The sequence below is a fragment of the Barbus barbus genome (assembly GCF_936440315.1).
Source record: "Barbus barbus genome assembly, chromosome: 37".
Lineage (NCBI taxonomy): Eukaryota > Metazoa > Chordata > Actinopteri > Cypriniformes > Cyprinidae > Barbus > Barbus barbus.
In genome coordinates this window covers 1,006,918-1,018,690 of record NC_136715.1, presented here as the reverse complement: position 1 = coordinate 1,018,690, position 11,773 = coordinate 1,006,918, and the positions used below count along the sequence as shown (strand labels likewise).

At 36.3% G+C, this 11,773-nt stretch overlaps 1 protein-coding gene across 3 annotated transcripts in view; it reads left to right on the top strand.

Moving 5' to 3' along the window:
• The first annotated feature begins 2,902 nt into the window (after positions 1-2,902).
• Positions 2,903-11,773, top strand: part of LOC306856949 (tether containing UBX domain for GLUT4-like) — a 31,127-nt gene continuing 22,256 nt past the window's right edge. Inside the window, exons 1-3 of one of the 3 annotated variants that reach the window (XM_079396525.1) lie at positions 2,903-3,010; positions 4,490-4,545; positions 6,542-6,656. In XM_079396525.1, coding sequence (XP_079252651.1) covers positions 3,002-3,010; positions 4,490-4,545; positions 6,542-6,656 — 180 coding nt within the window. In that variant the 5' untranslated portion in view covers positions 2,903-3,001. Of the gene's footprint in view, positions 3,011-3,837; positions 3,938-4,489; positions 4,546-6,541; positions 6,657-11,773 lie in introns of those variants that run through there. The other 2 variants (XM_079396524.1, XM_079396523.1) reach the window with 2 other exon arrangements.

Here is an 11,773-nt window from a genome sequence, read left to right as displayed (position 1 = left end):
AACAGAAAATAAAATATAATTTAAAAATGATCAAAACCTATAATCATATCTCAGTGATACTAAAATAACACTGATTTTTAATACGTGATTTTGTTACTTACTACTGTATTTTTCAGTATTGTGTTGATGTTTTATGGACTTTATGTACACAAACGTGAATATAAAATGTATATACTATATTTACATGTGTGACCCCATATATATATACAGTATATATATATATACACACACATTTTTTAAGGTTCAAAAGGTTTTAAGGTTCAAACTCCATTAAGAGAGTCTCAGCCTCAATCTGATGAAACGTATGTAAAAATAAACAGAATATTAATACAGTCCCGAGTGAGATATGAAGTATGGTCGCTCTAATGTGCGCACGAGTGTGTTTGTGCTCTGCAGGTGATTTCCTCGTCAAAATAACGCAAAACAAATTCAGAAGTTTTTAAATGGACTGGAAAAACACACTCGAGCAGTGATTTCCCTAAATGACTTCCGTTTGGCAGCATATGGCCTTTGCTCAGAGAGGTCAGGCAAACACGCTGTTCAAAGGGCCGTTAGGAGAGAGTTTGAAGTTTTATTTCCTCTGCTGATGGTCTGGACGGATAAGGACGGAACTGTTTGTTTGTTCAGACGCTGGTCATTTCCCCAGGGCTCCTGTACTGCAGGTGAAAGCGAACACAAACACCAGCATAAACTCAGCACAACACAAACAAAATACAGTGTCTTACATATATGTGTTTTGGCTGAAGCTTTTATTCGCATTTGTTGCATTCCTGCAGCTTGAACAGCAGATAATTGCACTAGTTAAGGTCATGGGTTCAATTCCCAGAAAATGCATGAACTGATCAATTTTATACCTTCAATGCAATGTAAGTCACTTTGGATAAAAGCATCTGCCAAATGCATGAATGTAAATCTTAATAACTAACAATACAGAAAATATTTTCACAAGAATTAAAAATATGAACAAAAACTCTAACGGTATCGCAGTGATACTAAAATAACAGACACTTGTTCTGTGGTGTAACAGGGACTGCTGAGTGTGTGTCATCAAGCGCACACATAAAGACGCGAGCAGAAGCTCCTCGTGACGGGCGTCACACCCGGCCGGGGGGAATTCATTCCACGGCTCTTCAAAGGGATGCCAGGCTGTCACTGACATACACCTCCTGCTCCATCACAATCCGTCCTATTAAGAGGAAAAACATGGGCTTAAATTACTCGCAGATGGACGCGCTCATGGGCCCTCCACGCCAGCAGCAGCGCGACATGAAACACACGGCCCCTGAGCCCGAGGCACGGGGCCGGGGACATCAGAGGACTGACTGGAAAGATCCAGAAGAGCTCCAGAGGGGTTTGGGGTCTGTCTTTAATTCACAGATGTATGGAGTCACTCTTCACAGCTGCTACAGTGTCAATCCGTTTGATGTTTACGGCTCCTTGTGTTGTTCTTGAAAAGCATAGGATGTGTTGAGGGACTCTTCCTGCTTCGACACCCAAGATCTCGATTTCGCGTTCCCTCGTTTCATTAGACTGGCTTCCACTTCACTTATCTGGATCCTTTTGAAGGCGTTACATCAAAGAGATCCAGAGAAAGGTCACATTCACCGAACAGACAGCGATCATCAGCCACAGGTGGAGACTCACCTTCAGTGAAGACAGACAAAACCTGAACTATTCAGCATGATTTCCTTTAGAAGTGAAGTGAAGTGACATTCAGCCAAGTTTGGTGACCCATACTCGGAATTGGTGCTCTGCATTTAACCCATCCAACGTCCACACACACACACAGCAGTGAACACACACACACACACACACACACACACACACACACACAGCAGTGAACACACACACACAGCAGTGAACACACACACACACACACACACACCGACCAAAATCATCTCAGTTTTGCCAGAAAACATCTTGATGATCCCCAAGACTTTTGGGAAAATACTCTGTGTACTGACGAGACAAAAGTTGAACTTTTTGGAAGGTGTGTGTCCCTTCCAAAAATCTGGCGTAAAAGTAACACAGCATTTCAGAAAAAGAACATCATAGCAACAGTAAAATATGGTGGTGGTAGTGTGATGGTCTGGGGCTGTTTTGCTGCTTCAGGACCTGGAAGACTTGCTGTGATAAATGAACCATGAATTCAGCTGTCTACCAAAAAATCCTGAAGGACAATGTCCGGCCATCTGTCCGTGACCTCAAGCTGAAGAGAACTTGGGTTCTGCAGCAGGACAATGATCCAAAACACACCAGCAAATCCACCTCTGAATGGCTGAAGAATAACAAAATGAAGACTTTGGAGTGGCCTAGTCAAAGTCCTGACCTGAATCCTATTGAGATGCTGTGGCATGACCTTAAAAAGGCGGTTGATGCTCGAAAACCCTCCAATGTGGCTGAATTACAACAATTCTGCCAAGATGAGTGGACCATTCCTCCACAGCGCTGTAACAGACTCATTGCAAGTTATCACAAACGCTTGATTGCAGCTGTTGCTGTTAAGGGTGGCCCAACCAGTTATTAGGTTTAGGGGGCAAGCACTTTTTCACACAGGGCCATGTGGGTTTGGATTTTGTTTTCCCTTCATAATAAAAAACTTCATTCAAAAACTGCATGTTGTGTTTACTTGTGTTATCTTTGATTAATATTTAAATTAGTTTGATGATCTGAAACATTAAAGTGTGACAAACATGCAAAAAAATAAAAAATCAGGAAGGGGCCAACACTTTTTCACACCACTGTATATAGAGATTATTCTTCTTAAACATTAAGTCACTGTAAATCTAACAGGTTATTTCATCCACATTTTTTGCTGTTCTCTAAAACTGTATCCTCATGAACGGAGTTGATTGTAAATACTCTGTTCTTTGTAGAAGTTCAAAACAACACATGCAGGAACTTCCACATTTTTGTGGCTCATCGAGGAAACAGTCTCACAACTCAGTGGTTTTCAGACTCAGTCGAATTCCGAACAATCCATCCATCCAGAGCAGCGCAGATGTCTGGGGTCAGTATACGATGATGATGATGATGATGATGATGTGGTCACAGCAGTCCAGTGTAATATAAACTGGTTTAATGAGAGTTCAGATGACAGCAGTAAAGCCGCCGGTGGTGCCAATGCATTTTCAGGAGAAGTTGTTGCTAAAAGTAGCTAAAGGACATTGTGATGCTGTTGTGCAAATGCATTATTATGCAATCACAACACAAAACTGCATAGAACATACAATCAGATCACTCAGATATCAGAAAAACATATGATTATGAATATGATTTGAAAAGTTAATTTAGATTTGTTAGTAAAACTAAAATATAAACATATTAATATTAAAACATAAACATTTTTTTTTAAATACAGCATTGAATTATTGAACATTTACACATTTTTGAATGATTATATTTTATGTAGGCCTATGTTTTGTATTAATTAGTAAAACTACACAGTTAATGTGCTACACTTTAAAAAATAGGATAATTTGAAGGAATTTTCTGTATTGATTATTCAAAGGTTTTCTATTTTTCTACAGTATTTTTAAACTGATTAACAAGTGCAGGTTAGAACTAATAACAAGGCGTTGTCATAAATGAACAATTATTATTAAACAATTGCAACTAGTGATATGTGTACTACCTTTGGTTTCCTCTTTTTTGTGTAATTTAGAGAAAGCAATGTGTGCCTTTTTATCATTTGAGACACAAGTTGTTTTTAAAATATATGTTTTAAATAGCTAAAGTTATTGCTAGGTGCTTTTTGAAGAAGGGTAGTCTGAAAAGCATGACAGAATGTCGAGTCTCAGGAATGAATAAAGCTTTGTCAAACAAACACCCGTGACGTCACAGTGTCATGGCGGCGAGCGGTTCGGCTGTGTCAGTTTTAACTCCGAATGGAAGGAGACAGACTGTCAAAGTGTCTCCAAACACACCTTTATTACAGGTACGAGCTCGTGACACACCCGTGTGTGTTTCTGAACCTCACCACGAAGGCTGTGTGTGTTTACAGTCAGCTGCTCGGAGAATCGCGTTCTCAGCCGAACTAGTGAGCTGTCTACCTAGTGCCCTAGACAGCGTTTGTAGGCGAGACAGGTGCAGTACAAGTGCTTCTTATGTAGTGAGCTGTCTACCTAGTGCACTAGACAGCGTTTGTAGGCGACACAGGTGCAGTACAAGTGCTTCTTATGTAGTGAGCTGTCTACCTAGTGCCCTAGACAGCGTTTGTTTGGGTATCGTGTTCAGATTGAGTAATAATAGTAGTGTCCTATTCCACTATTTTGGGCATCGTAGGTAAATTCTAATTCAGCTGGGTTTGTGAGCTGTCTACCTAGTGCACTAGACTTTAAGGGAGCATAGGCGTGTTCACAGCATGACAGCCTGATCGTGATGATGATTTGAGGCACAGCTGGGTTTATGGTTTTTAATTATCAGGTTAATTTGAACATTAAATGATTAGTTTTATAAGTAATTAATTTTAAAATGTTTAATCTCGCAGGTTCTTGAGGATGTGTGTAATAAACACGGCTTTAATCCAGATGAACATGGACTCAAGTGAGTGTAACCTGAAAAGTGTGTGTGTGATACTTATATATTTACATTTTTATTTATCTATCTATCTATCTATCTATCTATCTATCTATGTCTTAGATAATACATAGTTACAATTTTTATTTTTATAAATCAATATAATTGGATATATTATATATAATAATATATAAATTATAATTGTATATAGCAGATTATAATATACAGTGGGTACGGAAAGTATTCAGACCCCCTTCAATTTTTCACTCTTTGTTATGTTGCAGCCATTTGCTAAAATCATTTAAGTTCATTTTTGTTCCTCATTAATGTACACACAGCACCCCATATTGACAGAAAAACACAGAATTGTTGAAATTTTTGCAGATTTATTAAAAAAGAAAAACTGAAATATCACATGGTCCTAAGTATTCAGACCCTTTGCTGTGACACTCATATATTTAACTCCGGTGCTGTCCATTTCTTCTGATCATCCTTGAGATGGTTCTACACCTTCATTTGAGTCCAGCTGTGTTTGATTATACTGACTGGACTTGATTAGGAAAGCCACACACCTGTCTATATAAGACCTTACAGCTCACAGTGCATGTCAGAGCAAATGAGAATCATGAGGTCAAAGGAACTGCCTGAAGAGCTCAGAGACAGAATTGTGGCAAGGCACAGATCTGGCCAAGGTTACAAAAAAATTTCTGCTGCACTTAAGGTTCCTAAGAGCACAGTGGCCTCCATAATCCTTAAATGGATGACGTTTGGGACGACCAGAGCCCTTCTTAGAGCTGGCCGTCCAGCCAAACTGAGCTATCGGGGAAGAAGAGCCTTGGTGAGAGAGGTAAAGAAGAACCCAAAGATCATTGTGGCTGAGCTCCAGAGATGCAGTCGGGAGATGGGAGAAAGTTGTAGAAAGTCAACCATCACTGCAGCCCTCCACCAGTCGGGGCTTTATGGCAGAGTGGCCCGACGGAAGCCTCTCCTCAGTGCAAGACACAAAAAAACACCTGAAGGACCACAAGATGGTGAGAAATAAGATTCTCTGGTCTGATGAGACCAAGATAGAACTGTTTGGCCTTAATTCTAAGCGGTATGTGTGGAGAAAACCAGGCACTGCTCATCACCTGTCCAATACAGTCCCAACAGTGAAGCATGGTGGTGGCAGCATCATGCTGTGGGGGTGTTTTTCAGCTGCAGGGACAGGACGACTGGTTGCAATCGAAGGAAAGATGAATGCGGCCAAGTACAGGGATATCCTGGACGAAAACCTTCTCCAGAGTGCTCAGGACCTCAGACTGGGCCGAAGGTTTACCTTCCAACAAGACAATGACCCCAAGCACACAGCTAAAATAACGAAGGAGTGGCTTCACAACAACTCCGTGACTGTTCTTGAATGGCCCAGCCAGAGCCCTGACTTAAACCCAACTGAGCATCTCTGGAGAGACCTAAAAATGGCTGTCCACCAACGTTTACCATCCAACCTGACAGAACTGGAGAGGATCTGCAAGGAGGAATGGCAGAGGATCCCCAAATCCAGCTGTGAAAAACCAAAAAGACTCATGGCTGTATTAGATCAAAAGGGTGCTTCTACTAAATACTGAGCAAAGGGTCTGAATACTTAGGACCATGTGATATTTCAGTTTTTCTTTTTTAATAAATCTGCAAACATGCCAACAATTCTGTGTTTTTCTGTCAATATGGGGTGCTGTGTGTACATAAATGAGGAAAAAAAAATTACTTAAATGATTTTAGCAAATGGCTGCAATATAACAAAGAGTGAAAAATTTAAGGGGGTCTGAATACTTTCTGTACCCACTGTATATAGGGCCTAATTATCGTTTATTTTATATACATATATGTATGTATAATTGTCACATTGTGTGTGTGTGTGTGTGTGTGTGTATATATATATGATGTGTATGATTTGCGTGTGAGTGTGTGCGTGTGTGTGTGTGAGTGTGTGTGTTTGACTGTGTGTGTGTGGCGGCTCATTGTGTCTGTCTCTCTTTGTCTGCAGGTTTCAGAGGATTGTTCTAGATTTGTCTCTGCAGTGGCGTTTTGCCAGTCTGCCGAATAATGCCAAGCTGGAGATGGTGGTGTGTTCTCGGCTGCAGACGGGAGCTGAGAGTGAGGTGTGTGTGTCTGCATGTTTATACGCCAGTGAAACTTCATCAAATGAACTGATTTAGTTTGGCCGCTTTAACCAGAACTGACACGGAATGAGCGCTGATAATGTGTGCAATAACAATTAACTCCAGGAACCACAGTGAAATCCCCGTATCTCTGGAACTGAACCATATTGGGTCTTAAAAATAAATATTGCAAAAGAAATGCTTAAGAACAAACATCTTAAAGGATATTTGGTAACACTTTATTTGAAGGTGTCATAATAATACAGAGTAATTACCTAATTAAGCTGTATTATGACACCTTCAAATAAAGTGTTGCCAAAATAATTATTACAGCTACATTAAGTTGTAGAGAGTTTTGTTAAATAATAAGTAACTATATAAAATATAAAGATGCTTATAGAGTTTTTTTTAAATAAAAATTTGTAGTGTTCTGAAACTGGGTGATTATCGTCGTTAAAAAACTATTTTTTTTTTACTTCAAATAATAATATAAATAATTTTCTATAATATATAAAATAATATAATAATATATATGAAATAATAGTGCTGTCAAACGATTAATCGCATCCAAAATAAGTTTTTGATTACATATGTTTGTGTACTGTATACATGCATGTGTATATATTTTAGAAAAATATGTTTATATATGAAATATATTTATATAATTTATATAATATGAATTATATGAATATAAACATATACATGTAAATATTTTCAAAATATATAGGTGTATGTGAGTGTATTTATATATACGCAGTACACACACATATTATGTAAACAAAAACTTTTATTTTGGATGCGATTAATCGTTTGACAGCACTAATATAAAATAATAATAATAATAATATTGACTGAAAAAAAAAGCTTGTTGCAATTCAGATCGTTCTCAAAGGAATTATTTCTCATTTTCATGTAGTTTAATTTGATGTATTACAATTCTTAAACAAATTCAAATAAAAACGAGTGCATAGTTCTGGTGTAATTTCTCAAATGACAGCAGTCATGATCAGTAACTTTGAACTAAATAATTGTGATGATGATCAGTTTTAATTGACTAAATTTCCCAGACTTAAACAGGACAGCTTGAATGAATATGATAAAAAGCACATTTGGCCCAGAACTAAAACTAACCGCAGGCGCTGTGACCGTTACGTAAGAGTTTAGTAAACATCCTGCGCTTGTTCTGAGAAATGATGCGCTGTCTGTCAGTGATCAGGGAGTTTAATGATCTCTGGTAATACCGCGGTGTGTGTGCAGAATTACCTCACCGGCCCAGCGTTTACTACAGCGTCACGCGGTGTGTGTGCTCGTGTGATTCCTCTCTTCAAAACCTGTATCTGCTCTTTAAGCACACACACACACACACACACACACACGTTCAGTCCCTCAACACTTCCCACCAAAACAGGGCTGGAAGCACTTAAAGATCAAGTCAAACCTTTGTTTTTATGAAGAATCAGTGAAAGACAACACTCTAGGTTCATCTCAGGCTGTTATTCACATTTATTCCTACAGTGCTTTATACAATACAGATCGTTTCACAGCCGATTCACAGTAACTGACAGGAAAATATCAGAAAATCAGATGCAAACTACATAAAATATGATTTCAGTCAATACTCGAATCTATTCAGTTCAATGTTGATTCAGTTCAAAAACTCTTAAGTTCATCAAGGATGAAAAGTTCAATTTCAACTGTAAAGCAGCTCTAAAAGGCCAGTAAAAATCAATATTCAGATCAATTTAGTTCATTTTGATTCAGATTCAGTTCAATAACTCTGTAAAGTTCATTCATTAAAAAAAAAAAACAAGTTTAATTTAATATAAAAAGCAGCTTTAAAATCTAAAACGATTTAGTGGAATAACGGTCTAAAGTTCAATCAATATAAAAAATAAGTCTTTTTTTTTTTTTTTGCCATAAAGCAGCTCCAAAAAGAAAACAGAATCAGTATTTAGATCAGTTTAGTTCAATTTGATTCAGTTCAGTTCAATAACTGCTTTTATATGAGCTTTTTTATTTTACATTGATTTTATATGAGGCTGCCAACATTTTTGAATACTGAATACTCATAGCTGTGCTATTAAATTAATAAAATGTATCTAATTAGTCAAACAAACCAGATGGTTGCAGATTGTGAAATGCTTCATGGTTTTGTCAGAACAGATATTGGTGTAATGTTTTCTGACAGCCCAGTGTGACCCGGTTCGTTTGCGCTCTGTTAACGAGGCGCTGTAATTATGCGTTCCTGACGATTGCATGTTTGTTTGCGTGTTCGTGTCATGTTTGCACAAATATCAGCTGCTAGACGGAGATTTTCTGATCAACTGCCACTAGCAGTTATTTTAATATTTATATACTGTTATAGTTTTTGTTTATATTTTGTGCCTTCGCATTATTTTAGTTATAGATTTAGTATTTTTATGAGATTTTGTTTATATATATATATATATATATATATATATATATATATATATATAAGTTTTAGTTTATTAGTTTCAGTTATTTTAATACTTCAGGTTAAACTTAATGAAAATAAGAAATATGATTTTAATCATAAATCTTAAACTTTATGATGCTGAATTTAAATTTCTTTCATCAATGCTTTCATCATGTTTGTGGTTTTTGTTTCTTAAAACATTCTTAAATTCTAATTTTTATTTCAGTTTTAGTTTAAGTATGTGCAACAACTGAAGCAAAATAGTATATTTAAACTCTTATAGATTTTATTATTTTTAATTAACTTGTATTTTAATTTTTTCAGTTTATTTTTTAGAAATTTGTAAAAAAATCTTTGTTTTTGTTTCTTAAAAATATTCTAAATTGTTTGTTTTTATGCCAGTTTTAGTTTTGTTAGTATGCACTGAAGCAAAATAGTATATTTATATACTATTATTGTAATTTTTCTGGAAGCAGTGCAATTAGCTTTATATATATTTTTATTTTTTTGGTTTTATTATTTTGATGTGTTTTGAAAAAAACTTTCTTTGTTCTTGTTTGTTGAAACATTCTAAATAGTTCATTTTTATTTTATTTTACGTATGCAAAAAAATAGCACACATATATATATATATTTATACTATGATATTTGCTTTTATTTTTATATTTTCAGTTCATTTTTAGTCATTTTTATGTGCTTTTGTATTTTTTTTGGTTCTTAAAAATATTTCTAAATGGTTTATTTTTAATTTGTCGACCTCTCAATAACTGTTTGACTGTTGGTGTATTCAGTAAACAAAATAAACTGCCCAGTCAGACAGCGAGCTCATTTATTTGTACGTTTATGGAAATCATAAGTCAACAACACGATAGCAATGCAGTTATCAACATGAAAGAAATAAGAGTCAGATCCAAACGGTCTTAAAACTCTAGAATGTGTTTCAAAGCCTCACAAGCGTGCGGTAAATAATAACCTGAACTCTCCTTCAGTTCTATTATCAGTGTCCCTGCAGCACAGAAGCAGTCATCAGTAGCACAGGTATATCTGTAGCAATAGCCAACAATACATTGTATGGATCAAAATTATACATTTCTCTTTTATGACAAAAATCATTAGGATATTAAGATCATGTTCCATGAAGATATTTTGTAAGTTTCCTACCATAAATATATCAAAACTTAATTTTTGATTAGTAATATGCATTGCTAAGGACTTCATTTGAACAACTTTAAAGGAGATTTTCTCAATATTTAGATTTTTTTGCTCCCTCAGATTCCAGATTTTCTAATAGTTGTATCTCAGACAAATATTGTCCTGTCATAACAAACCATACATCAATGGGAAGATTATTTATTCAGCTTTCAGATGATGCAGAGATCTCAATTTAAAAAAAAATGAACCCTTATGACTGGTTTTGTGCTCCAGGGTCACAGATCGTTTTATAAGAGATAAAGCCTGAAAAGCACGCATGAGATGCTGAGGAGCCTGTAATTGAGCAGAAGAATGTGAGACGGACTCAGGCAAAACATCATGGCCTGTGTTTGTGTTCGATCTGAACCGCACACACACACACACACACACACACTCCCAGCTCCACATGCCTGAAGCATGAGTGAGAGCAGCCACAGGACGGAGGTTTACCCATCATGCTTTACGAGCGGCCCCGCTCATTAATCACTTTCTCCTTGATCTCTCAATCAAACGAGAGCGTGATTTTCATTTTCCTTTCATCTGGCTACAAACACACCTGCGCTCCTCTCGCTGTCTCTCGCCGCTATAAACACAGTCCTGTAAAACGGCAGATGCGATCCGAGCTCTCGTGTTGCGTGTTTAACTGCGTGCGGCTCGGGTGGAGCTGATGATGTCATTGAGCCTGAGCTCTGATGTCATGCTGCACTTCCTGTGAACTCAACAGTCGTTTAGCAGATGCTTTTATCCAAAGCAACTTACAAATGAGGACAATAGAAGCCATCAAAGTCAACAAAAGAGCAATGATATGCAAGTGCTATAACAAGCCTCAGTTAGCCAAACACAATACGCATAGCAAGGTTATTTTTTAATTATATAATAAATAATTAGATAACCGATAGAATAGAAAGAAAATAGAGCAAGCTACTGTTAGAGGCCTTTTTTTAAAATTGCATAATAAATAAAAAGAAACTAAATAGAATACAAAATATAGAATATAGAAGCTAGTATTTTTTTTTTTAGTAGAGTGCAAGTCTAAAAGGAGCAAGTTTTTTTGTAAAGAATAGAATTAGAATAGAGAGTGCTAGAGTCAGAGGGTCAAAGAAAGATGTTTTTAGGCAAAAAAAAAAAAAAAAAAATATATTTTTTTTTTATTCACCAAGGATGCATTACATTTATCATGACCGTAAAGACATTTATGATGTTACAGTAGATTTCTATTTCAAATAAATGTTGTTATTTTAAACTTTGTATTCATCTGTGAATCCTGAAAAATAAAATGTATCACAGTTTCCTACAAAAATATTAATCTGTATTCAACATTGATAATAATCAGAAATGTTTGTTGATCAGTAAATCAGTATATTATGATTTCTGAAGATCATGTGACACTGAAGACTGGAGTAATGATGCTGGAAATACAGCTGCACATCACAGAAATACATTACAGTTTAACACATATTCACATCTGTTTTAAATTATAATAATATTT